General features: G+C 42.3%; 6 protein-coding genes across 8 annotated transcripts; 1 reads left to right on the top strand and 5 right to left on the bottom strand.

Moving 5' to 3' along the window:
• Positions 1 to 149: 149 nt before the first annotated feature.
• Positions 150 to 24906, top strand: LOC120456615 (protein gone early). 2 transcript variants are annotated; one of them, XM_039643537.2, is made up of 11 exons: positions 150 to 521; positions 6147 to 6577; positions 6979 to 7314; positions 7372 to 7530; positions 22135 to 22398; positions 22457 to 22608; positions 22666 to 22793; positions 22854 to 23405; positions 23520 to 23642; positions 23734 to 24237; positions 24298 to 24906. In XM_039643537.2, exons 2-11 carry the CDS (start codon positions 6259 to 6261, stop codon positions 24383 to 24385), a joined length of 2625 nt encoding a protein of 874 aa, XP_039499471.1. In that variant the 5' UTR covers positions 150 to 521; positions 6147 to 6258; the 3' UTR covers positions 24386 to 24906. The 2 variants fall into 2 exon arrangements, with proteins under 2 accessions (XP_039499471.1, XP_039499470.1); XM_039643536.2 differs by having other exon boundaries at positions 6964 to 7314.
• LOC120455589 (uncharacterized PE-PGRS family protein PE_PGRS54) lies at positions 7916 to 9406 on the bottom strand. The gene is made up of 3 exons (XM_039641962.1): positions 9392 to 9406; positions 8356 to 9268; positions 7916 to 8277 (listed from the first exon to the last, which is right to left on the bottom strand). Exons 1-3 carry the CDS (start codon positions 9404 to 9406, stop codon positions 7916 to 7918), a joined length of 1290 nt encoding a protein of 429 aa, XP_039497896.1.
• LOC120456618 (serine/threonine-protein phosphatase 2A 56 kDa regulatory subunit epsilon isoform) lies at positions 10030 to 11388 on the bottom strand. Of its 2 annotated transcripts, none has more exons than XM_039643539.1 (4): positions 11109 to 11387; positions 10866 to 11056; positions 10473 to 10806; positions 10030 to 10414 (listed from the first exon to the last, which is right to left on the bottom strand). In XM_039643539.1, the coding sequence occupies exons 1-4, from the start codon at positions 11298 to 11300 to the stop codon at positions 10160 to 10162; spliced, it is 972 nt and encodes a 323-aa protein (XP_039499473.1). In that variant the 5' UTR covers positions 11301 to 11387; the 3' UTR covers positions 10030 to 10159. The 2 variants fall into 2 exon arrangements, with proteins under 2 accessions (XP_039499473.1, XP_039499474.1); XM_039643540.2 differs by having other exon boundaries at positions 10275 to 10410; positions 11109 to 11388.
• Positions 13335 to 14254, bottom strand: LOC120456621. Its single transcript, XM_039643544.1, has one exon. It carries the CDS (start codon positions 14112 to 14114, stop codon positions 13443 to 13445), a length of 672 nt encoding a protein of 223 aa, XP_039499478.1. The 5' UTR covers positions 14115 to 14254; the 3' UTR covers positions 13335 to 13442.
• Positions 16415 to 17158, bottom strand: LOC120456619. Its single transcript, XM_039643541.1, has one exon. The coding sequence runs from the start codon at positions 17156 to 17158 to the stop codon at positions 16415 to 16417; it is 744 nt and encodes a 247-aa protein (XP_039499475.1).
• Positions 19692 to 21083, bottom strand: LOC120455588. The gene is made up of 3 exons (XM_039641961.1): positions 21069 to 21083; positions 20236 to 21001; positions 19692 to 20166 (listed from the first exon to the last, which is right to left on the bottom strand). The coding sequence occupies exons 1-3, from the start codon at positions 21081 to 21083 to the stop codon at positions 19892 to 19894; spliced, it is 1056 nt and encodes a 351-aa protein (XP_039497895.1). The 3' UTR covers positions 19692 to 19891.
• Positions 24907 to 24991: the final 85 nt, after the last annotated feature.

Genomic DNA, 24991 nt, shown 5'->3' with positions numbered 1-24991 from the left:
CCGGTTCATGTCTTTGCTATTCAATAGCACTGTTTCCTACCATTCCCAAGTTTCACATATTCGATATATCGCGCCGATATAGAGATGGTTTTTTGATTTCATTTGCGGCTCCGATTGTCCATCTCCAGCGACCATCGCCATAAAAATCGTCACAAAACAAAACTACGACCGTTGATTTGGATGTCGTTCCCCGTTAAGAAATTAAAAAGAAACTCTAAACCGCCGCGAAAATTATAAAAAGTTCGTATTTGAATTCCTGTTAATGATACGAAATAACTGCACTCGAATTTAAAACACGCACAACCCTGTTTTCATTGAGAAGGTGAACATAGCGGTTTATTCGGTTTCTCGTTGTTGTTGTTGCTGAGCGCGTAAGAATTCAAAGCAGATCTCAAAAAAAGTCCGCGCGTATGTGTACTGCTTGATTTTTTTTTCGAGTGTGTGTTTTTGCGAATAAAAGTATTTGTAATTGTGGCGCGATGCAAATATATCAAAATGCCAAATGAGCTATAAACAAAAAGGTAAAAAACTAAGATTTTCCTTCTGCACAGGAATTTCCAATCTCGTATGTGTGTGTGAAAGAGAGAGAGTAAATGTAAGCGCACTTCAAGCCAGCGTTTTGTTGTTGTTGTTTTTGTACGAAGGTGGAAAAGTGTCGCAGTGTGTGTGTGCTAGTGTGTGTGTGAAATGCCGGCAGAACCGGTTTAGCAAGTGGCCAAAGCAAAAACAAAAAGAAAATAAAAATAATAAAAAATAACCGATCAGATACTTCGTTCACACGTCGATCGGTATTGCGATCAGGAACCTCATTGCGACTGATGATGTGTGATGATCGTTTAATTTGGGGATATAAATGTCATAAACGGAAACCGAATATCTTTTATATCAAGTCGTATTTATACGCTGAGTAGATTTATTATTTTACTGTGTCAAAAAAGTTTGCTCACCGACTTATTTGTACATTTTTTTAATTCTAAAATTGGTATGTTTTAAAACCCCAATTCATTTCGTTCGCAACCATCTATGAATGAACATCGCGATCTCCTTTCGTGTGAACGAGCAAGCAACAGCAATACCAACAATTCTGTGTCGCTCTCTCTTCTTTGCCGTCTCCTCCTTCTCCCTGATTCGTTGCAAATGCGCCTGCGTGTCAATTCTTTTATTTTTATTTTCCTTTCCCGAAATTCCCGTAATTAATGCGTAAGAACGTCGACGTCGGCAGAGGAAGAAAACGAAGAAGCAGAGGATCAGTGCATCACGTCCCAAAAAAGAAAAACAACAAGAAATCATAATTTTGAGATAATAAGCCGGTGACATTGAAAAACGGCGTAAATCACCTTGATCTTGGGCAGAAATCTACAGATCTTAACGCCTGATTGCGTTATTAGTTAGTTTTGTAAACTTTTTCCAAAGGTGTTGCAAGTAATAGGGGAATGGAAATTATTTGAAAATCTTCTTAAATGTAGAAAAATGTATTTATCAAAAGTAGTTTCCACAGATATTCCCAGGTACACGCAAACAATTATTTTGGTACACATTTCATCATAAAATCATTTAAGTTAGATGAATATACCAGATGGTAATAATTAGTGAGTAAATTTAGTAAATTTATTTCCCAGATATTGTTTGTTTTTGATAATTGGATTGTTCTGCGGATAATTATGATATTTGAAGCACTTCCTGTTGCAGTTCCTGTTGTTTTTACCCCCTTACACTTCTCTTCTCCGCTTCTTCCGTTTTGGCCCACTTATTTTTGGATTACCGTTATGCATTTAGCACTTTAAGCATGTGCAAAAGTAAACCCTCCGCTATTCATCGTTGTAGAGCCATTGTAATGCTCACGCGCGATATTGGGACTGCACAATCCCCAAAAACTCCCTCAAGTTTTTTGTACCTATGTATGTATGTATGTACATAGTTGCCTCCGCCCGCATTCGTCACTTTGCCATTGTCTGCGTCACTCGTTACGCACTTTTTGAAACATCGAAACAAAAAGTGAAACACTCGAAAAGCTAACCTTAACCGCACCTTTTTCCGTTAAACGTTTTACGGTTTCAGCATTCCGCTCGAGTGGTTTTTGCATACGAGGGTTAAGATCACAAAGAGATTGTGTGTACATAGCTCAGCTCGAATGGCTTACAGACCTGGTCGATCGCATATGATAGGTTCTACAGATAATTGCTTTTAAAATTAAACTTTTCACAAAAATGTAAATACGTTTTCTTATCTATTTATCCATTGTTTATTACCTTTGAATTTAAATTATTGGTGAATACACAAGTAATGCTACATTTATTTGCACTACAGTGTTCTGAAAATCTTAGAAATGTTCTCAGCCAGCTCAATTAATTAGGTTTCCATGTTTAGAGTGTTTGTTTCGTTCGCAAGCAAAGTTGCATAAGCAAACATTCACATTCTGCAGTTCTCAATTTGTCGACTTTTTAGTGACTTCGACTAGTTGACGACAAATTGTTGACACATTTAACAACTGATTGCGATGGGCGGTGGGTGGAAGGGGTTAAGGGGGGTGCGACAAGGTTATCATCGCACCCAAAGCTGCCCAATCAACACTTTTGATAATACTAGAGCGTTGTTCGCTGTGCCATTAACTCAAATTAAATGTCAATAGTGCGGGGCACAAAAATCGTATAAATTGGGTTCGACATGGTGGCGAAAATCGCTGTCAAATTACGCCACACTCAATTAGCCGCAAAGTCAAATTGATTTTCTAATTCCATGTATTATTTTGTATGGCTAATATCTGTTTAGCACGTCTAAATTGTCAGTATGCGCCGAAAAGTATGATTTTTTAAGTCCCAGCATTACTTTTTATAACGCCTGTCACAACTGGTCACTGAATTTATGGTCTTCCCCAACCTATCTATACATTTTCGTTCATTATCTGTAGAGATTTATATGGTCGCTGGTGATTTATGCGCGGCATGTTCAAATATGGTAACTCGAACTGGAAAGGAAATAAATGGGAGGGGAAAGTGGAAGTCGCTTTTTTGGTCACACAAAGCAAACACCGATTTTCTTTCAGTTTTCTTCGGAGGCGGGGCAGCGGAAATATTACAATAAATACCTACATATGCTGTGAATGAATAATGTCTTCATTTCACTTTGGCTAAGAATTATTGCCTCATAATTGTAATAAATTGCAGCGCTGTAGGAATAACAATATAATTTTGGAGCGAAACTTGATTCATTATTACTGTTCCTGGATAAAAAAAAAGAAGAACTGCTGACTCGCACTTTCATTGAGTTCTTTTTCCATCAACACTTGGATTTTATCAAAGTCAGTTTATCTCCGACTTCCAAGGGAATTTCCCACACCTCTTCACATTTATTATCTCCATCCCCAATCGAACTGCGTCTCAACTTTCAATTGCGCTGCGCTCGAGGAATAAGAATAATAATCGAGAATCCACCCCAAACTAAATGACGCCGCATCTTCGTAATATTTTCTAGTGGCCGAGATAAACTCAGCATAAGCTTAAGTTTCTTTATAAGCTCATGAATCAATCAAAATCCATAATCAAATCAAGCCAAATATGCATAAATCAGAAAAAAAACTCAGAAAAAAAAAGGCTGAAATCAAAGCAACAGCAACTTGATAAAGAACGATGAAATCGAGCTCTGTTTTTTGGCGCTTATATTACTGGGAGCGTGTGTCCCCAATAATTAATGTTTTTTTTTTTCAATAAAATTTCGCAACTGCGGCAGGCGTTCTTTGAGCTGACAAAGTGGCCCATAAAACCCGAGAAGCTATGAGTGACAACTCATTTTTGTACGAAATATTTAAGGCATTAAAGCCTGCAGAACATAAATCACTGAAAGGGTTGAAAGCGAAAACAGCAAGTCGAAGTAAATTCATTCTATAAACTCTGATAAGCTTTTAAAGAAAAAATATAGAAAATGTGTGAAACAATTAGGAATTGTAGCGTTATATTTTATAAGAAAATAAATGCTCACGGAGCTGATTAAAATGATTACAATTTCTGTAAATTCCTTTAGAAATCCTCTCATTAATGCTTTTAAATCTCTCAGTTACTTTAGTGTGTCATCCGCGTTTATCTATATACGACTTCTTCTAGAGATCTTATCGCTTGATATGGGATTCAGTTCTCTCAGCATTACTCAACAACCTGAGATAGTCGCCCATAACACCACCATTCCATCGTAACCTTCAGTTTTTCGAGTGGCCATATAGGGGTAGACAGATAAAGTCGGAGATATAGAGTGCGGTGATTATTGTTTATGGGCCTCCAAATTTTAAGCAGCCAAAGAAGAGTACTTATTTTTTTAATTAATCCCTTAGGCAATCTACAGAAATAATCTTGCTGAATATTACGAAATTGATTTATGCTAACCGTGAACTATATAAAAGTAATACTTATCAGGTTGAAAAAAAATAGGCGGAGAATGTCTTAGTAGCAGCGCCTAGAAATGAGCAATGTATTAGGCAATAATCTCAACTCGATAAGATAAGTAATAGCCGTTTTCATTGTTTTTTTTTTCCTTTTCGCTTATATTATTTTTTCACCCAGCCAAATCCTCACAACTGACCACAACTTATCGCTTTTTTGGGGCTCTTAAGATTTGCAGGGGTTTGGAAAAAGAAATCTAGATTGAATATCGGACTTGTTTGTAAATGCCAATGCGCTGAGGGCTCTTCTAATTAAATGTAATTGTGATTCACGGCGTGGTAATGTCCGCCAGGCATTTTTAAAATGGATTTTCTAATGCTGAAGAATGTATTTTTTGCCATGCGACTTGAATATCATGTGCTGATGCTCGAATTGCGCTTAATAATCGCTCGCGTGCATTGTATGTAGTTTCATAATTAACCTGCCGCCTCCACATTTCATTGTGTGGGTAAATTGGCTGCTTTCCTCGCGGATTAAATGACACAAATGCTATACGATTTCACGGCGAAAACAAAAGGTGGAAAACAATTTCAAGTCTAGCATAACCACAGAGAAACAAAGCCCAGTGACGCCCTCTGGCGGTCGGCGGAGCGAAACTAAAGCGGTCTGCAATACAAATAGATCACTTTTAAAGATCGTACTCTATCGATTGATATAGCCAACCAATGGCTACTGAAATGCATTGCAATGCTTTAAAATAACATAATACTTCGCCTATGCGGTTTTCTTATCAATTCACAATCAATTTAGGTAAATTTGTAGGCCTTAGGCTTCTTCTTAAACCCTAAACTTTCTAATACTCTAAATATTATAGAACTTGCCTACATTGCCAGACAGATTTTTCGTGCAATTAGCAATTAACCTAGTTTAGTTTTTTAAGACAATCGAGACGTCGCTGCATTTTTAATTATTTGCACGGCGCTCAATAGAAATTTATGCATGTCGCAAAAATAAAAGTCCTCAGCCAACGATCTTTCTGTCTCTTTCCCTTTCTCTTGGAGGTCTCACTCCCACATATTTGGATATATATTTTCGCCAGTCGAAGTCTTTCGCCAGTGCAAATTGCCAGCAATTGTTGTCAATTTAAAATTGAAAAGAAGTCAAATGTTGAACAAGAATGCATGCAACATACATATGTATATATGCGCTTAGGAGCGAATATATAGCCGCTGATCTTGGATACTTGAACGCTTTCATACCGCTGGGTGCATTCAAGATGGTGTTCAAAAACATATCAAGCTACTAAATATATTGTTTAAAGTTAATTTAATGCAAATATGTAGTTTTAAATAGCGAGCTAGAGTTACCATCATGTATTCAAAGATCGAAAATAGTATCTAAACAATGATTGAAGTATGTAAGATTGCCTATTGATAACTTTACTTTAAAAAGCAATTCCTTAGATTATCGGATTACTTTTAAGCAAACATCCAGGTGCCATTTTGTTGGCCTCAGCTGTGGATCTCAAGCATCAAGTGCCTGCTATCTCTGGGCAATTTTCACTTATCTCCGATGCTCCACATAACAAAAAGGTTTCTTTATTGCCAGAGGTTGGTGGGTGGTTGGGTGTATGGGTGGGTCGACGAGTGTATAGCCCCGTATATCATGTCTCAAGGTAATCTTTTGATTAGCAAGAGACGGGGTAATATCGCCTGGAATTCCGTGTATTCGTATACTTTGGGTAAATTCTCAACGATTTCCTTGTTTTACTTGCAGAGCTACTTAGGAAGTGATTGAAAATGCCGAATCATCTGAATTGAGGGATAGAAACGACGAGAGCACGACTTAAATCACCTGGGGAAAACAACGAGGGGCACATCCACACGCAATGGCCATCAATCAGGGCAAGTACAAACCGACGATCTGCGCCATCGACGAGGTGGATGACCGCAGTTTCAAGCTGCACAACAGCCAGGACGAGATCGGGGGCAAGCAGCAGCTGCAGCAGATCGAGGGCAGCGAAACGGCACCGCTGACCACCAATCAGCAGAAGTTGCACATGGATGACGGCTCACATCTGACGCCCAAGGATCTGGAGGCGGCGCGCCAGGATGCCCTCAATGAGGTGGCAGGCGGAGGAGCAGGTGGCAGGACACCAGCGGCAATCACACCCAACTCCACGCATCCATCGGCCAATGGACTGAGAGGTAAGATACCGTCATCGAAGGCATGATTCATTCATTTTCATCCATTCTCATGCTTCGAAGTTGAATTTCCTTAAACAAGAAAATTGAAAATATACAAAATTTATGCGACATTTCAAATAAATGTTTGTGTGAATACATATAAGAATCTTAATTATCTTTAGTAGTTCTGTTTAAACAAATAACGTTTATTTTTTTAAACTTAAACTGATATTTCATTATAACCTATAACTTAAATTAAAGAGTTAATTTGATTCCATTGTCTTTAAAGTTCACAATTGCGATTTAGTTGCTTTTGTAGAGTAAAATATGCATGCACTTGCAGCCAGTTCCATCCTCATTTCATTAATATCACATTCTCCCTATCCCTGGCCCTCGCCCGATGATAGCCTTGCTGCTTCCAGGCCGACGATCCTTCGACGCGCTGATGAGCCTGTCGCGCAAGCGACGCATCCTGTACGTAACCACCGCCTGCCTGTGCGCCCTGCTCCTGCTGATCATCATCCTGCTGCTGGCCTTCTGGCCGGAGGTGCCCTCCTACCTGCGGGCGCCGCTCTGCCTGGAGAAGGAGTGCGTGGAGAGCAGCAGGCAGCTGCTTCTCTGGGCCAACACCTCGAAGAGTCCTTGCCACGAGACGTACGAGTGGGCCTGCGGCAACTTTGCCAGCGATTATGCCAACCACGACTACTTTGTGATCAAACGCGGCGAGTGGAACTACGAGACCTACAATGAGTATCAGGGTAAGCTGGGCTTTATCCCCCATCTATCTGCCATTAATGTACCATATCTGTTCACAGAACTCAATGAACTGAATCGATTTATTGCAATGCTGCCCAATTCGCAAGAGGGTTCCGTGGAGTCCACGGTGAGCAGTTTGTATCGCAGTTGCCGCGAGACCGACGTCCTCGACAAGAGTCAGTCGGATCTGCTCCTGAAACGGGCCATCAATGCAGTGTGTGAGTTCTAGTATTAACTACCTACACTTTTGCGGGCATATATACAGAAAAAGAAACTGATTGACTTCTATGCATATTGGTTTTCTAAGGACTTTTCTCTTTTCTGAACTTTTATCCAAAAATGTGGCATACTTTTAGGCTTCGCAGTTAAAGTGTTTCAAATTGACCAATACTTTAGGAAGTTTTCTTCCGATGGTTAATAATTTGATTTTGTCATTTTAAATTCAGGTTTCCTCGTTCTCCGCTCTAGGTAAAAAGAATCAAGATCATTATTTATATTCTTCTATTTCGGTAAAAATGTATTTATGCTTTCAAAAAAAAACCTTTGACTATTGCATCGCTGTACAGTAAAATTGTGGCTATTTATCATTATGCTGCTGACTATCTATTTGCCATTGGGTGGCAGATAGACGGCGCTCTTGGCATTCTTGATGATGGTGCCACCGGAGATGACTCCTCCGGCGATTCCGCCAGAGCTGCCGCCAGACGACGAGGTCGTAGTGTAGCTGCCACCAGTGGAGCCAGTGCCTCCAGAAACGTAGTGAGAGCTGCCACCGGTGGAGCCAGTGCCTCCGGAAACGTAGGTAGAGCTGCCGCCAGTGGAGCCAGTAACTCCGGACACGTACTGAGAGCTGCCAGAGCTGGCGGCACCAACAGCACCACCATCCAAGATGCCCACAACCGACTGAGCGGGGGCCACTCCACCATCCTGGTGCTCTGAGGTTCCCTCGATCCTGTCGTATTCGGCTGATAGATAAGGATGATGTGTATTAGTACCGTACTAAGAATACACATATTCATAGTGCCAAGATGTGGACAACTCACCTTGAATCTGCTGCTGGGCGTGAGAGGCCTCGGCCTCGGTCTTGTACTTGATGAAGAAGACCTCCGGCTTGCTGGGCACCGTGGGTGCGGGTGTGGCAATGTCGTTGACCTCCAGCTGGTTGTCCTTCTTGCTGAGCACATAGATGACGGTCTTCTCCTCCTTGGGCGCATATTCGGCGGACAGCTTGACATTGGCATTGCTTGAGGATGGGGCCTTGATGAATACCACACGGTAGTTCTTCTGCGGACGTCCAATCACCAGATGCTTGGAGCGCTCCAGATTCTCATGCTCTTCGGGTGCGGCGACGGTGAAGAACTGCTTGTGGATGATGGGCTCCTGGAAGCCACGCTGGACCTCCTGCTCCTGCTGCTGCTGGTAGCTGGGTGCCTGATAGCCGGCCAGAGTACCGAATCCAATGTTGGGCGAGGGTCCAAATCCGGTGAAGGAGCTGCCGCCGTAGTTGGAGGAACCGCCGTTGCTGTAGGTGGCACCTTGTCCACCAGTTGAGTAGGTGGCACCATTTCCACCAGTCGAGTAGGTGACTCCTTGTCCGCCAGTCGAGTAGGTGGCTCCTTGTCCACCAGTCGAGTAGGTGGCTCCTTGTCCACCAGTCGAGTAGGTGGCTCCATGACCATTACCGCCGCCAGTGGTGTAGGTGGCTCCCTGACCACCACTGTAGTGGCTCACCGATTGGGGGGCAGAGGAGCTGCCCACCAGGGAGCCAACGCTGGCGGTCTGGAAGGCGCCCAGCGGGCCGTAGGAAGCCACCGAGGAGTGGCTGGGAGCGGTCAGGAAACCGCCGCCGGATCCTCCACTGGATCCGCTGGAGGTGGTCAAGGAACCAGAGACTCCGCTGCCATAGTTATAGCCCTGGGGCTTGGCTTCGCTGAGGACCAGCAGAGAGCAAAGGGTCTAGAAAAGCACACACACACAAAAATAAAAAAAAAAAATAAAAAAATGTAATCCTTCGGTTAATCCTGCGTTCCCATCGCTCCTCCGCCGCTCTTCCGGTTAATCCTCCAGCAGTTAACTTACCACAAATAGACGCATGTTGAGTGCTTTTCAGTTGTTGGCTTAATGATGCTACCCCTTGATGATTTGTGGCCTTTTATACCCCGAATATTGGTTCCTCCGCTTCTTACGATTTTTCTATAATTTTTTCTTTTTCTTTTCGCCGGTTTAATTAATTGCTCAATTATTTGGCTATCGCGAAGCTCTGACATTTGACTTGTGTTTCTGGCCCTCTCTGTCGCACCTCTGGGCGCCGTCTCTTTCGCGCTTCCTTTAATGTGACCTGTTGTCCATCGATGTTCGTTTTGTTTCTTTTCGCTGCGATCATAAATCATAGTCGAATTCATATATATTCGCGCCGCTCGTCGACGATGTTGATCGCAGGTGGATCAATATCAATATCAATATCAATACCAATATCCATACCAATTCCACACAACACACGAAATTCGGTTGCATTTTTTCCGTTTTGTCGCATTGTTGCGTGTTCATCAAGCCAACATTTTCGCGTTGTATGCAAAAGTTTGCATAAAATCCTTCATTGATTGATTGATCTCTTGCGATTGATCAAGTATGGATATAAGTATATGTATGTAGGAACGTGTTTATGACTTAATTTGATCAGCATTGAAAAGATTAGCCCGTTTGCAAAGATAAAAAGGTTTTGAGATATTCGAATTTATTATAATATAATATTAATCCATACTGTGAAGGTGTACAAAAAGTAAAAAAATATATAACATTCTCTTCAATGTTTATAGTTCCATCGAGCCTTGCTCCCAGTGTCATTATCTATGGCGGATTTGAAGGTTCTGTTTTTTTTTCTGCGTGCATATATTTATTAGTTAGGCTTAGAAACAGCTCCCTGTTCATCAACAGTAACGCGTTCATAACAGTGTTGACGAGTTCCTGGATTCTTTGACTCAAATGCACTTTCTTCATGCGAACTAGTGATGGAAATATAATGGGCATGATGACCTCGTTGTTTTGCGTCATAAGCTCCAAAAAATCGTGGTCGTCCCATAAATATAGAGTCTGCTCAGCTATCTGAAACGTAGTAATACTCTGGGTCATCCATAAACCATTTTTTAGGTTCAACTCTTACCTTAGCGCTTTGACTGGATAAACATTTAGCAATTTGTTTAAACGCCGGCACCAGGGCTTTCGTAACCTCTTGCTCATCTTGTATTACCAGAATACTGGCAATCTCGGTCAGAAACAAAGTCTCCTTGTCATAGGCTGTCTTTGGCCACAGTCTCAGAAGACCAATGACATATCGTTGAATGAAAGATGGTTTCAAGTGGAGAAATTCGATAATGCAATATATCAGCACAGAGAAATAACCTGTCATCGATTGGGGTTTGTGCAAAGGCAAAAAGACATTAAAAAGCACTTGCTCCTCATCGGTACTTAGTGGCGGCGAATATCCCTTGATTATACTGATCGAAAAACACAAAATTAACAAGAGATATAAAAGGTAAATTAGGTAGAAACCTACTCGTAATAAATTTCCAGAAGTTCTGCGATGCAATGACACTCAATTGATTCGAAAGTAAATCGATAGAATACATCGCTAAACTGTTTTAAAATAAATTCACGCAAATAGACCAACTTTATATAGACGCGCCGCAACAGAGACTGTACATATGTGCGATCGTCCACATCTTTTGTGTCCAAGTGTTCCAATAGCTATAGGAATGCCATTAGTTAACTTCAAACTCTGAAGATTCCCACCACTCACCTTTACGACAATCATCTTATCGAGCTTACGTTCATCGTCGCCGGGGAAAAAAGTCCATCCGTTCAAGAAACAAGAGTACAGCTCTAGGATTACCTTCTTTTTGGCCAACATCTCCGTCCTTTTTTCGATTTCACACACACTTAAGTCAATGCATCTCGGCTGAGAGTCAGAGTCAGAGTCAGAGCTACTCATTTTGGGAACGTTTGAAATATAAAGCTATTTTTGGGAGCAGAATGGATGTTCGTTGACCGGTCACTCGATTATGAGTGTTATGTGCCAGTTGAAAGCAATCGAATAGCTTATGTGATTGCCGAAAAGTGTGTCCCAAATATACAAAGTTAAAGAACTATTTAATGCAATATTTAATGCAATAAGTGCAAGTTAACTTTCACTTGCAGTGCTTTCAATTTCCTTTAGAAATTCCCTTTCTATCGCATTTGCCATCTTTAAACGCACACTTGACCATTTGCGCATATATTTGAAATTTTAGCTTTAGCCATCTTGATTGATGGGCGCGATTTGTTTGCTGTCTTTGTTGTTCAAACAAATGCCTTCAAGAATCAGTGGGTTCTTTATTTTCTGGTTCTTTTCTTTTCGCCGGTGATTTTTCTTGTTTTTTTTTTGGGACTTCTTTTCAGCTGGCTTGGTTCTTGGAATAGAACTTGCTTCCGCCATGGGACTTTAGTTTGACGTATTAAGCCTTTGTTAACAAGAGCTTAATTATGTTGGAGGAATTAAATAGCATCACTAAGAGCGTTATTATTTTTTCTAGCCACAGGCGCAGCAATTTATTGGCATTGACTTCATACTGAGCTTTTATTTTGAATGCTGTATACTCTTGTATATTTTGAAACGTTGAGATTACTGTATTTTAAATCAAAATAAACTGCTGCATTTGATTATACACTTTCATTTATAAACTGCCTCTTGAATTAAATTCATTTGGAGTTTGAAAACTAGTCGGCTTTCTGTTGTCGCAATGGCATTTCAATTATTGTTGGACTTTAGGTTTCCGCTTTGATCTTCGCAGTTTTGACAAATCTTTGTTAGCCCATAAATTATATCATTAGTTTTGATAAGTTCGGCGGCATGGCAAACAAAGTGCCGAAAAGGATTTTATAATACGCCAGACAGGAAATACCCTAGGCACTTATATTATTTTAATATTTATTTATCTATAAGCTGCATAATTTTATTACATTTATTGGTAGTGTGTTTAGTGTGTGTTTTTTTTTTCCGTTCATTTCTATACATCCAACAAAGGGTATTCCAAAATATGCATACATGGCGTTGTGTCATGGTCTATTTTTAGTTTTTTAGTTAAAGCGACTAAAAGCAGAAATTCCAAAACCACAAATCGTCGGCCGAGTGTTTCTGCTGGTTTTGTTGATGAAAAATTTCAATATAATTGCCATAATTTGAATGCGTTTTGGGCAGGGCCGATTTAGGCCCATTGTCTGTGTCTGCGCTTTTGGCTAAAACCAATGTGTGATTTATTTATATATTTTTTTTGAGCACCTTGAAATGCTCAGTTTCATAGTGAAAACAATGGAGTGTGGATAGGCAGGCTCAGTTTGGCGACTTAGAATCGCACTTTTTAGTTTTTAAATTTTCGCCACGACCTTGGCTTTTATTTGCTTTTGCTTTGCTGGCCAACCAGCAACAAGATTAATTGCTGCCAAATTGTTGCTGCTGCCAATCAAAAAAAGGTCGCCCACTTGATGCCCAAAAATGGCTTAAAAAATCCCATTAATTAAATGCAAATGCAAATAAATCCAAAAGCAGATAAACTAGCCGAGCCAAAGAGACATCATAAAAAACTGCATTGCCGTTTTGCGGTTTTTTTTTTCGGTTGCGAATTGCAAAATTTATGCAGATTGTTTGTTTTACGATTCTATTTTTTGCAAACTATCAAGCTGAAGCGAAATTTTTGAGACCCTGAATCTCAGAAATGCGAAAATGCCACAAATATAAATAAGAGGTACTTCTTTTGCTATATTTATTTATATATATATAGTTTTTTTCACATTTTTCTTGAATAATTTGTTAAAACAACTTGATAGGCAACTAAATAAGCCCTTTGCAAACTCAACGCGAATTCTTCTCCTTTGTCACAGGGTCAAAGCACTTTTGTCAGTATCTGTTTTCAAACACAAAGCAAATCAGATAAAAAAGTTTGCAAAAATTATGCTAAACAAGAAAAAAAAAAAAGAAAACAAAAAAAACTTTTTACGCGTTTGCCGAGTTTTGTGATAAATTCGCTGGTGGAAATGGCTTATCAATTATATGCAAATAGCATGGAATATTCAACAAGTTGCGGATATAATCGTCGCTTCAGTTAGTTCGTTCCACTGGCGCCAAGACTGTGGAGGTGGGTCTATCGTAGTGATAGCCAGGTGATTGCCTGGCACTTGGGTAAGGAGGAGCTGCTGGATATTGGGGGCTACCAAGTGCTCCAATCACCGACTTAATGGGCGCCACATAGGGCGCTGCGATTTCTGTATTTCCACCCAGCTGATCGTATTGCGTTTGGATTTCCCTTTGGGCAGCCGCTGCCTCATCGTCGCTTTTGTACTTGATGAAGAACACGTCTGGCTTCTGTTCGGCTTGAGACTTCTGCTGAGGTGCCACAATATCCGCGGCCTCCAGTTCCGGTTGCTTCCGGGTTAGCACATAGATCACAGTTCGCTCCTCTTGGGGCGCCAACTCCGCCGTATATTTCACATGCTCGCTGTTGCCCGTTGGAGCACGAATGAAAATCACTCGGTAATTCCTGCGCGGCTGTCCGATAAGCAAATGTTTAGTCCGTGGCTCCAGATCCTCGGCATCTTCGGCGGCTGATATACTGTAGAACTGCTTGGTTATGATGGGTTCCATGGCCGGATTTGGTGGTGGTAAATAGTGCGATCCTTGGGCCCAGGACAGACTTAATAACGAAAGTGATAGGCACACAAATATGTTCAACATTTCACGAATTCCAGAAGACAACTGACTTCGGGTTTTCATCTCAGCTGCACTTTTAAAAGCGATCTACTTAGATCGCACAGTGCGATAGGAGTGAAAATCTGTGAAAATTAGCTTTATTACATATTTTGCCGACCTCTAATCGCTCCATTTGGAGCCAAAACAAAAGACTTGAGCAACGAACTTGCTCTTGGCTCCAAATTTAATTGTGCGTGAAACTGTGGGAACAGAAAGAAGCTGCTCAGGTTTTTTTTTAGTTTACTATATTACATAATAAACATGTTATCTCTTGGTCTTTACTATTATTAAATTATGTTAGTTGACTTTGTAATAATAATAATAGTTTCCCCATAACCTTGTTAAAATAAATAATATAAATACTAAATAAAAGTAAATCATCAAAACATGATTAATAATCATCAGACTGAAGGATTTTAATTAAATATTAGTTTTACCAATGTTACATGCTTACAACAACGTTTTTCTCGTTAGTTCTTTAATCCAAGAAGTTCAACGTCGAATAGCCTTGAAAATTCAGTTGAAAACCCGATTACCCCAAAAAATCCCCTAACTTAATTTAAAAGCAATTAATTAAAGTTGGATTTGCTTCGGTTTTGACATACCTTTTCGTTATGCTCTTCTCACATCTCACCGATTTGCAGATCATTTATCATCATGTGGGTTTCGGATATTGATGTGCTATGTGCCATGTGCCGTGTGCCATGTGCTCTATGGTCAAAAGCATTTGGGTGGGATTGATCCCAGCATCCAACGCCCTCACCATTGACTAATGATCTTGCCCAACTCCAGTTGATCGCTGTTACCATCTGCATCTTTCGGCCAATTCCGAATCCGATTCCGAACCCAATTCCGATCTTAGTTTAGTTGTATTTGGTTCGCAGCCTCGTCGCTGATTAGTAGATTAATTTGGGCTCTTTTGCTCGTTTTCTGCAGGTTGTTGTCAACAAGAGGCAATTATAATACCACCAATATACAAATATGTATATATGTGCATTGGATTTGCATAAATTGGCGCGTAATTCCCACACTTTCATGTCGCATTTAAGCAAAATGGTACAGCTAATTTGATTTATGTTCGCTTTTATTAAGAAAAATTGCTTGGCCATAAGCGGCATACGCATAGATAAGTGGGTTAGATGTGCCCAATGAAGATGTTATCGTTGGCATAGCTTGGTTTTTTGAGCCAATTCTAACTGATTTTTGGTAATGCTGTGATAAAGAATATTAATCGGTTATTTGTTTATCGAATAATTTGACTTGGAATTGCATAAAGTTCTCTGTTTGAGTCAAAAGTGGTATTATTTTGCAATCCCCAACAGCTCACTGTTATTATTATTTTTCCCACACATTGTTTTATTGCCGCAATTAAATCTCAATTAATATTAATGCAAATGCCAATAAAGAGATGCGATAACTTCCCTAATGCCCAAATTGGTTTGCACTTGGTTGTTTTATTTCCTCGCTTCAATTTTGTGCAGTATTAGCTTCGGATTCAACATTAATCAATCGATCTTTGGCCCGATTTTATGCAGCGTCAGTTTAATGGCCCAATCAAAGCAACAAAATGGAGAGAAATAAGCCAAAATCAAAATATAAAACTCTGCTATTTAATTAAATTTGATGGGCTTATTTTGATTTCTCACTTCATTTAAGCTAATTTCTGTTGGAAATTTTAACGGCAGCTTTGGCTTCGATTTCTGAATACCAACACGATTCCGATTCCGATTTGGATTTGGATTTGGACATATATTGAAATGTCGCTGATTGCTGATGCTGATTTGAATATCGGGGAAAACAAAGCCGAATTGTTTGTTTCTGTCTCGATTTATTTTTGACTTTGACTTTGATTTGGATTTTGATTTCGTTTTTAATTTAATTGCGCCGAAGAGACATTTCAATTTTATTTATACGATTTTTATTAATTTTTTAAATGACTGACCTTCTGACTTCTTCCATACTTGTTTTTACATATATATATATATATTTATTGAACTGGTGAAACGAGTAATATTAGGTTTTCCTTTGAAACCAGATGCATTAGAAATTACTGAAGACCACCCATGTTTTTTCACTTGATAAAAGAAATTGCTTAGTTGATTTAAAAGTGATATCATTTCGTTGAGAAATTTAAACACATTGCTTACAATTTTTTTTTTTAATATAAGCTTTTTATTAACAACAGTTCGATATAACACAAAAAAAATACAAAAAAATATTGAGGCATTTCTTAAAAATATACAACACAACAGGGTTCGAGAATGGGCGTTTTGTTTTTCTGATTTTTATGATGGAGAGAGATGATCCACTGGTGCCGACATCCTCTAGTGCTTCAGCAAACTGGGCAGATACTGGGAGTTGGGCGCCACTGCCGGTGGACGGTTGGCGATCTGGCGGTAGTTGTAGCTACCATCGGGATTCAGGCCATCCAGGCTGCCGATCACCGAGGTGATGGGTGCATTGTTGTCCTCCTGGTACTCGTTGGTGCCACCGAGCTTGTCGTACTGTCCCTGGATCTCCTGCTGCGCCTGCTTGGCCTCGTCGTCGGTCTTGTACTTGATGAAGAACACCTCCGGCTTGCTGGGCTGTGTGGGTGCGGGCGTGGCAATGTCACTGGCGTCCACATCGTTATCCTTCTTGCTGAGCACATAGATGACGGTCTTCTCCTCCTGTGGCGCAAACTCGGCGGAATATTTCACGTTGGCATTATCGCCGGCTGGCGCCTTGATGAACACCACGCGGTAGTTCTTCTGTGGACGGCCCAAGACCAGATGCTTCACCTTGCCATCGTTGCTGTGATCCTCGGGTGCGGAGACCAGATAGAACTTCTTGTTGATGATGGGCGCCAGGGTGGTGCTGGCCGGGGGCAGGTACTTGTCGCCACCACGGTGTGGCTGGATGCTGACCAGACCGCCGCCGGAGGAGCCACCGATTCCCACACTGCCAACGGGCGCGGATCCACCGCCGATGAAGATGTCCGAACTGGGCTGTTCGTAGCCGTATTGGGGACGGGCTTGGGTCAAAGCCACCAGGATCAGGCAGCCAACGAGCACTTGCTGGACAAACATGGTGATTTTTTGTTATTTTTTTCGTATATGCGTAATCCCTTCCTGAGTGTTTGTAATCCTTAGTGGTAGTTGTTCTCCTGTTTTGGGGATGCTGCGTTGACGAATTGCTGCGAGCCAATGATTGCATTTTGGGCCGCTCCACTTGTCTTAAATATGCTCCGATTGTCAAATGGCTGCCTCCTCTGTCGGCGTCGCTGTTTGGCCGTTTATGCAAATGCAAATGCCGCATATAACATCATCATAGCCGCTGCTCTCGATAGCCAAAGCATCGTCACATCGTCATCATCGTCTTCTCTGGGCCTATGGGTCTACGGCTGCTATACGCCGCCTTGTGATCTGACCTAAAACTTATTCAAATTAGAACGAACGCAGCCGAGCCAGCAACAGAGCAACAGAGCAACAGCAACCACCATGGTTTGGGCCCACCATTGGACCATTGGACCATTGGACAAAGACGACTCTCCTCTGACATTGAACTTGACTGGGCCGGTGCGGTGCGGTGACCCTGGTGGACGGCTGGGCATTCGCGATGGATTAGCAAATATCTAAATGTACGGCTTCATCACTAGCTGATATATATGTACCTATATCTTACCTATCTCACCTGCAAAAAAAAAAAAACTGAAAAAACTATTGAATGGGGGCCTAGCGAATCTCATTAAACGGCACCTCATCATCACTGGCGGCATCAATCTTGTCCAGAAACACGTTTGCTGGGTTATTTGTTAGTTTGTTTGTTCACGTCCATCATTAGTTTCGGGCCTATCGATTAATTTGCGAATATCTGTGACAGTTGGATTGATCAATGAATTTCTTGGGCTTGCATTTATTTCTATTTTTGGCAAATTTCTAACTTCAAAGTATTCCATTTTTAACAAAGCTCTTGTTACATTCAGTTTATATTCTGTAGTTAGTTACTCTTATCGCTCATGAAGTGATAACTGAAGAAGTACTTGCTTGTTAGTGAAATAAATAAAAAATAATATTTATGTCTTATATATTTGAAACTTCTTTTGAAACCTTTTTTCGTTTTCCGTTTAAATATATGCGTTTCAAAAATGAAACTGGCATTGTTTCACAATTGAGTCGAATTTAATTTCCGTTGCCTTAAAAGATCCAGATCATTATCGCCCAGATTAGCCATCTTGTTCCATCTGTCCGGAATTTCCCACCAATTTCGAGTGGTGTTTCGCTATTTTTGTCACCATAAATGGTGACCCAAACGCAAAATCGATCGGTGGGTGAGTCAGTGAAAAGCCAAGACTCGAACCAACGTTCACCCGGCGCTTTGGAGGTCGCATTAATATTGCCAAAATAAACACATAAAACATAATTTGCACTCATCGAGCGTATTTGAATAATGCCTTTGAATGGATTTATGGCCCCCAAGATTAATGATAGAATATAAACGCATAAAACAAACAATGGGGTGGCGTTTTGGACTAGATTGTAATCCGCATTCTAACAGTTTCCAATCGATTTGACTAGATCCGACTAGACTAATTTAGCCATTAGCCGATCACAGATCACAGATCATAGATCGCATATCGCCTGTGGATTATGGAAAACCGAACAAAATGATAATTATCAATTAGGCATTCCATATTTATAAGCACCTGCGATCGCGATCGCGATCGCGTTCGCTCGCTGTGCTGGAAATTTATGTAACATTTTATTGATGATGACAGTAATAGAAATCGAATCGAGGGACAAATCTTCGATCTTTCGATCTCAATCTTCTTCGGACCTCGGCTCTTTGCGGCTACCGTCCGTCGCGGTAGGTTTTTTATTTAGTAGGTGTGATTATCTTTATGCAAAAGATCTGGCCGCCGCCCATTGATATGCAGATCTCCGGATCTCCAGATCTCCGAGCGAGATATGGGAGATGGTAACTGATTTTTTCGACCCTCCTCCTCCTCCTGCGATTTGTAATTGATAATATATTTGTTTGCGGGCGTGACCCATTTGCCGCTCAATATATATTTGGATTTGGTATAGCTAATTTTTATTTAATACCCTTAGGTATTTTAATGCGACTTGCATTGGACCAACTGGCGACCTTGGCGACTGCGACGACCACCGATAGCGCGATAGCTATTCCGATTTTAATTCCAATTCCATTTCCAATTCCAACTCCGAGTTGAGTTTCCTCTAATTCGCTAATTTATTTACCCGAGTGGCTTTTTGAGTTGAGTTTTTGAACGGGTTGAACGGGCCAGTTGATCGGGTTGAACAATTATGAGCAGCTTGCCAAATAGGCGAGGCAGCTGTCTCATGGATTAGTATTATGTGTTTTTTTGGGCGACATCGCGGCCTCTTCGATTATGCAAGATGCAGGCGGTTCAACCAGATCAATTCACTCCAGGGATTTCCATTTAAAGGTGAAAAATCTCTAGTCATTCGGTTGTACAAATGCTAAACCATGACTTCAATTTTTCAACTCCATTGTACCAAAAATAGAACTCAGTGAGCTTTACATTTTTTGAATGCCTATAAGAACTCTTAAAGTTTATTTAAAAAAAAAAATGTATACACAAATAATAAGAATTAGGGCCAAGGGCAAAACTAAATAGGAAAAATCGCAAAGGTTTCCCCAACAAGATTCCACTGGAATGGGCCCCAAACCCAAGGGGTTTTCCCAACCAGTCCGAATCTTCCAGGGCTGGAGTGTGCATGTGTCATGTCATTGGCAGTGGATGCGGACTTTGTGCTGGAATCCAGGCTATGATTCACCTACTTCCGCACCGGCCTCACGGGCAGATAGGTGGCCTGGGCATTGGTGCCGGTGGTCACGGTGCTGATCACCTGGCGCTGGCTACCCTCGGCATCGTAGCTGGATCCAGCATCCACGGTGGGAACTCCGCCGGTGCCCACGACGCTCACGCTGCCGCTGGCATCGGTCAACACGCCGGAGGCTCCATTGTCGCCCAGGCTGCCGATCACGGAGGAAACGGGAATCACGCCCTCGTTGCTGGTCTCCGAGCTTCCACCCAGAGCATCATAGTTGGCTATATAACGTGGCATAGAATGATATCAAGTTGATGGGATTTGGAATGCAATCAGATGTGTGAACTCACCCTGAATGGTCTGCTGGGCATGAGCCGCCTCCTGAGGAGTCTTGTACTTGACAAAGAAGACCTCCGGCTTGTTGGCCACAGGGCGCTGAGTGACCACCTCGGCGGAGACATCGAGGGCATTGGACTTCTTGGACAGCACATAGATGGCAGTCTTCTCCTCCACGGGCGCCACGTTGGCAATGATCTTGGCCTTGCTGGCGGTGGATGTGGGTGCATTGATGAAGACCACACGGTAGTTCTTCTGGGGCCTGCCCACGTTCACATAGCGCACGATCTGCTGCTCATCGTGATCCTCGGGCGCACTGTGGATGTAGAAGTGCTTGTTGATCTGGGCGGGCTGGAAGTTGGCCAGGTGGCTGATGTACGACTCCTGCTCGTTGTAGTTGATGGTGGGTCCGGGCTGCAGACCGGCCAGGCCAATGCTGTCGCTCACAATGCCACCGCTCACCGAGGATGAGGAGGAGTCCACTTGGTAGTTGGCAGAGCCAGAGCTGCCCACCTGGTAGTTGACCACACCAGAGGAGCCGGCGGAGCCGGAGGAGCCCAGATTAAGCTGGCCAATGGCTGGTGACGAACTGTAGTAGTTGGTGCCAGCGGCCGTGGGCTGATACGAGGTGGCCACCGTGGTCAGGGGAGCAGTGATCACCTGGTTGGCCACCAGGTTGCCGTTGTAGCCACCAGCCTGGTAGCTGTAGCCCGCCAGATGGCTGACATCCGGACGAGGAGCGGCCAGAGAACCGCCAATCACAGCCAGAACGGCCAAAACCTAAGGGTTTTCAAACTCCCTTAGTTAGTTGCTCCGGAAATCCCTTGAAGACTCACTGCGAACTTACCACAAACTGCTTCATGCTGGACTTGGTACAATGGATGGATGGATGAGGAGGAGGAGCAACTGTCGCCCTGGAGCTGTTGCACTGGATTGATATGCCAGTCACAAACAACTGTCACCTTTTATACAGCGGCCAAGATTTGCCTTTAATTGAAGTTAATTAAAGTGGTTTGCAATAAATCGTTAAAAAACTATAACACCCAAAAATCCCAAAATCGAAAATCAAAGTCCGTGCTATAACTACGAAATCCGGCTGACACGGCTGGTATTTTGATTTATTTCTTCTCGTATCTCTTGCTTTTGTTTTTGTGTACCAGTATCAAGTGCTAATTGCAAATGTCAACAAACTAAAACACAGTCAATTTCTATGTCTGCATGTCATTCGACTGGATGATGAAGTTTGCGTGGATGGCACTCATAATGGTGACCCCACACCATGGGGTTGAAGTTATGAGAGATCCACATTAGTGATAACCTATTAATCTTCCAAAGAATCTTGAAGTAATATTACTTGCTCTTTTGGTTGATATCCCAAAACCAAGTGATCAGAAAAATACCGATTACACTGCTTAACAAGATAAAATTGCTAGTAAATAGAACTTATTTAAGAAATGCACACTTCTACCCAAAACTTTAGTAAATAATTGTATTTAAATTAATTTAGCTGTATAAATTGCCATATTTTTTTAAGACTTTCAAGGGATTTCTTAAGAAAGGGCATTCCAAGTGTTTCCTTTAACATTCATTTGTTTTTTGTTTTAATATTTTATGATTGCAAGAGAAGACGGACTAAGCGCCCCGAAAAATTTCAAGCAGGCAAACATTTTAGCGCCTTTAATTGCCATAAACCACCGACATTCGGCCATATAAACTTGTTTCAGTGTATGTGTATATGCGGATCTATGCTATAATGTGTGCATGCAACTGATATTTTCTTGCCAAAATTCATGGGCTTTTGGGTTCTGGGGAATGTCTATTAGCGCATAGCCAGCGCATAGGGGGGTTTCCACTGAAAGAACCAGAACTATTCGCATGATCCCACTAATGTGCGCCTCGTGATTCGTTTCCAGATGGCTGGCAGGCATTCCGCGACTCCAATCGACTGCAATCCTGGGAATACAAGCGGGTTCTGGTCGTCCTGCAGGCCAAACATGGCATATTCCCCTACTATCGCGTCACCGTGGAGAACGGCTTTAGTAATCCCCACGACTATGTGATCACCCTGGACGAGGGGGAATTGGGTCTGCCGGACAAGTACTTCTATGGCAATGACGCCGATGAGGAAGTGGTTCGTGGCTATAAGCTGCTCCTCCGGGATTTTGCCATCAACATGGGTGAGTTTTGAACTTAAAAATCATTGTTTGGTATTCATTAACAAATTGATTTATTTAGGAATCGTTTCCCGGGAGGCTGATCTATTTGCCGACGATATTTTCCACTACGAGCGTCGCATTGTGAATCACATTGAGGACGCCAAAGCGGATGCAAGTCGTCCGATAAACAAGCTAATGCGTCTGGCCGATCTGAAAATTAAAGCACCATCCGTAAGTCAAGCTAATTTATTTGTAGCTATAACAATTTAACGATGGTTTCCCCTTTAGTTGCCCATTCTGGAGTCTCTGCAGGCCATTTTCCCGAAAACCAAAATCACCGAAGACACCGAGGTCTTGGTACGCGATCCAGAGGTTATGCATGCCCTATCTGTATTACTCTCCACTTCGGATAAAAAGTATGTTTACGCGTACATTTACTTGGCAGCTAATGCTTAATAATATCTTTTTATTCATAGGCCTATTAACAACTTTATTATATGGTCACTGGCACGTAAAATGCTGCCGCATTTGTCCAAGGAGTATCGCACTTTGGCGGAGAACTTTGACCATGCCTTGTATGGACGCACAGCCAGCTATCCCAGGTGGCTCATATGCAGCAAAGTGGTGCGCGATTGGCTGCCCTTTGCTGTGGATGCACTGCAGCAACAACCACCCAGGCAGCAATTCGAAGCGGTGTCGTCCAAGAGCAGGGGCTTAAACAAGACACAGGGCAACGAGGAGCTGCTCAAGCTGATGTTCTTCAGTCTGCGGAATCAGTTGAAAGATTCGCTGGAACAGGCCAAATGGCTGGAGCCGGCGGCTAGGGAGTTCATCCAAAAGAAACTCAACGAGATGCGGCTGCAGTTTGGCATACCCGATGAGGTGTTGCAGCAGACCAACTATCTTGCGCAATACTACAACGAACTGATACTCAATAATGTGTTTTTCGTGGAGCATTTGGAGTGGATTTGGACATTCCGTCGATCGCAGATGGAAAAGAAGCTGGGCCCGCTGGCCATACTGGATGTGTAAGTCTTGCGCAGTGTGCATCTGATCTGCTGATCCAAAAACTTTCTAACACTTTCTCCACGATCTTATTTATTTCTCCATGCATCCATCCATCCCGCTCTGTTTGGCAACAGCATTGTTTCCGAAATGTATACAAGGGACCATCCACAGGCCATCGCCTACTCCAATAAACTGAATATGCTGCTCGTCTCCAAGGTGTTGATCAGCTCCAATTACTATGACTACCGATATCCTGTGTACGTAAAATCGATTATATACTTATTTATAGTATATACATTTCGCTCGATAACTTTCTAATGATTTCTTCTCTTTTTTCTTTTCGTGCAGAGCTGTGAACTTTGCCCGCATAGGCACTGATATATTGGAGGCCCTGATCGATAACTTCTCCACCTTCCTGCTGCAGTTCAACACCCAGAGCACGGATATCAGTGATGCGGCGCCGGAGATTCGGTATGCCCAGCCGGATGTGAATTGTCTGGCAGCTGGACAGCCACCACGGTTGGTCCACGAGCTGAATGAGCTATCGAGTAATGCCCTAAAGAGCTTCCATGTAACGCTGAGTGCAGCTCGAACGGCAGCGAGGGCTTTGAGCAACTTTGTGAATGCCATTGATGCGGGCAGTGCCATTCCGGGATCGGGAATCGATCAGGCTAATACCTATGAGGCCCTTGGACTTACCAGGCGGCTAAGGATACCTGGACTGAGGTCTTTCAATGAGAACGAACTCTTTACGCTCTCCTACATGCAGCAGCACTGCAGCACCACAATTGCGGACAAGGACTACGCCAGGATCAAGCCGCTCGTAGAGAGCCAGCTAGCCGAGAGCTATCTGTGAGTGGTTGCCATTTCAGTCACCAGCACAATAAACACTAATGTTGCGTGTTATTTCAGATTTAACGCCACCTGGCAGCACATCCAGTTCCTCCCTCGCTCTACAAACTGTGCCGCCGCGGAGGCGAGTTGCTCCAACCTGCTCTGAGATGCGATTTTCCATCCACCAGGACCTCCACCTCAGCCAGAGGCCTGTGGATGAACCGGAGGGTGATGTCCTCGGCAGCTGCGGAATGGAACAACCTATTTATTGTACTTTTTTTTAACTCCCACACATTGCCAGAGACACAGACACCGACACCGATATACAGAATACACTTTACACTATATACCATACAGACAGACACAGACCCCACCCCACCACACATTGCTCTAGTTGTAGTTTAGCGATTAAGCTTAGCACGTAGCTTAACCATGAAGGATCAGACTTGACATTAACTAGCCACTGTTGACATCACGCCACACATTCGCAATCTGCTCCAACTTGACACGAAGTAAGCAAGTGGGGCAGCAAGTCGACTTAAGTACGAACCCTACGCCTAGTTTAGTCTAGTGAAGTAGCCTTAACTTAGTTAGTTGCTAAGCGCCGTCTGCCACCTTGTATAAATTGATGAATTTGATTTTTGGAGAACCATTAAATGAGAATGACTTTTCATCCCAATTGGAAAAGGAACTTGTAATTGTTTGGGAAACAATATTTCGAATGTTCTGATCAAAATACTGATATTTATAGTCGCAAAATAACAGAAAAGCG

The sequence above is a fragment of the Drosophila santomea genome, chromosome X (genome assembly GCF_016746245.2).
Source record: "Drosophila santomea strain STO CAGO 1482 chromosome X, Prin_Dsan_1.1, whole genome shotgun sequence".
Taxonomy (NCBI): domain Eukaryota; kingdom Metazoa; phylum Arthropoda; class Insecta; order Diptera; family Drosophilidae; genus Drosophila; species Drosophila santomea.
The sequence above is the reverse complement of the archived record's forward strand: the minus strand, read 5'-3'. Positions and strand labels throughout refer to the sequence as shown.

Coding starts and splice junctions, on each gene's coding strand:
- LOC120456615 (XM_039643536.2), top strand. CDS start 6,259: ATGGCCATCAATCAGGGCAAGTACAAACCGACGATCTGCGCCATCGAC. Junction 22,399..22,456: donor GGATTTTGCCATCAACATGG/GTGAGTTTTGAA, acceptor TGATTTATTTAG/GAATCGTTTCCCGGGAGGCT. Junction 23,406..23,519: donor CCGCTGGCCATACTGGATGT/GTAAGTCTTGCG, acceptor GTTTGGCAACAG/CATTGTTTCCGAAATGTATA.
- LOC120456619 (XM_039643541.1), bottom strand. CDS start 17,158: ATGTTTGTCCAGCAAGTGCTCGTTGGCTGCCTGATCCTGGTGGCTTTG.
- LOC120456618 (XM_039643539.1), bottom strand. CDS start 11,300: ATGAGTAGCTCTGACTCTGACTCTGACTCTCAGCCGAGATGCATTGAC. Junction 11,057..11,108: donor ATAAGATGATTGTCGTAAAG/GTGAGTGGTGGG, acceptor GCATTCCTATAG/CTATTGGAACACTTGGACAC. Junction 10,807..10,865: donor CTTCTGGAAATTTATTACGA/GTAGGTTTCTAC, acceptor TTTTTCGATCAG/TATAATCAAGGGATATTCGC.
- LOC120456621 (XM_039643544.1), bottom strand. CDS start 14,114: ATGAAAACCCGAAGTCAGTTGTCTTCTGGAATTCGTGAAATGTTGAAC.
- LOC120455588 (XM_039641961.1), bottom strand. Junction 20,167..20,235: donor TGCCCAGCAGACCATTCAGG/GTGAGTTCACAC, acceptor CACGTTATATAG/CCAACTATGATGCTCTGGGT.
- LOC120455589 (XM_039641962.1), bottom strand. Junction 8,278..8,355: donor CGCCCAGCAGCAGATTCAAG/GTGAGTTGTCCA, acceptor CTTATCTATCAG/CCGAATACGACAGGATCGAG.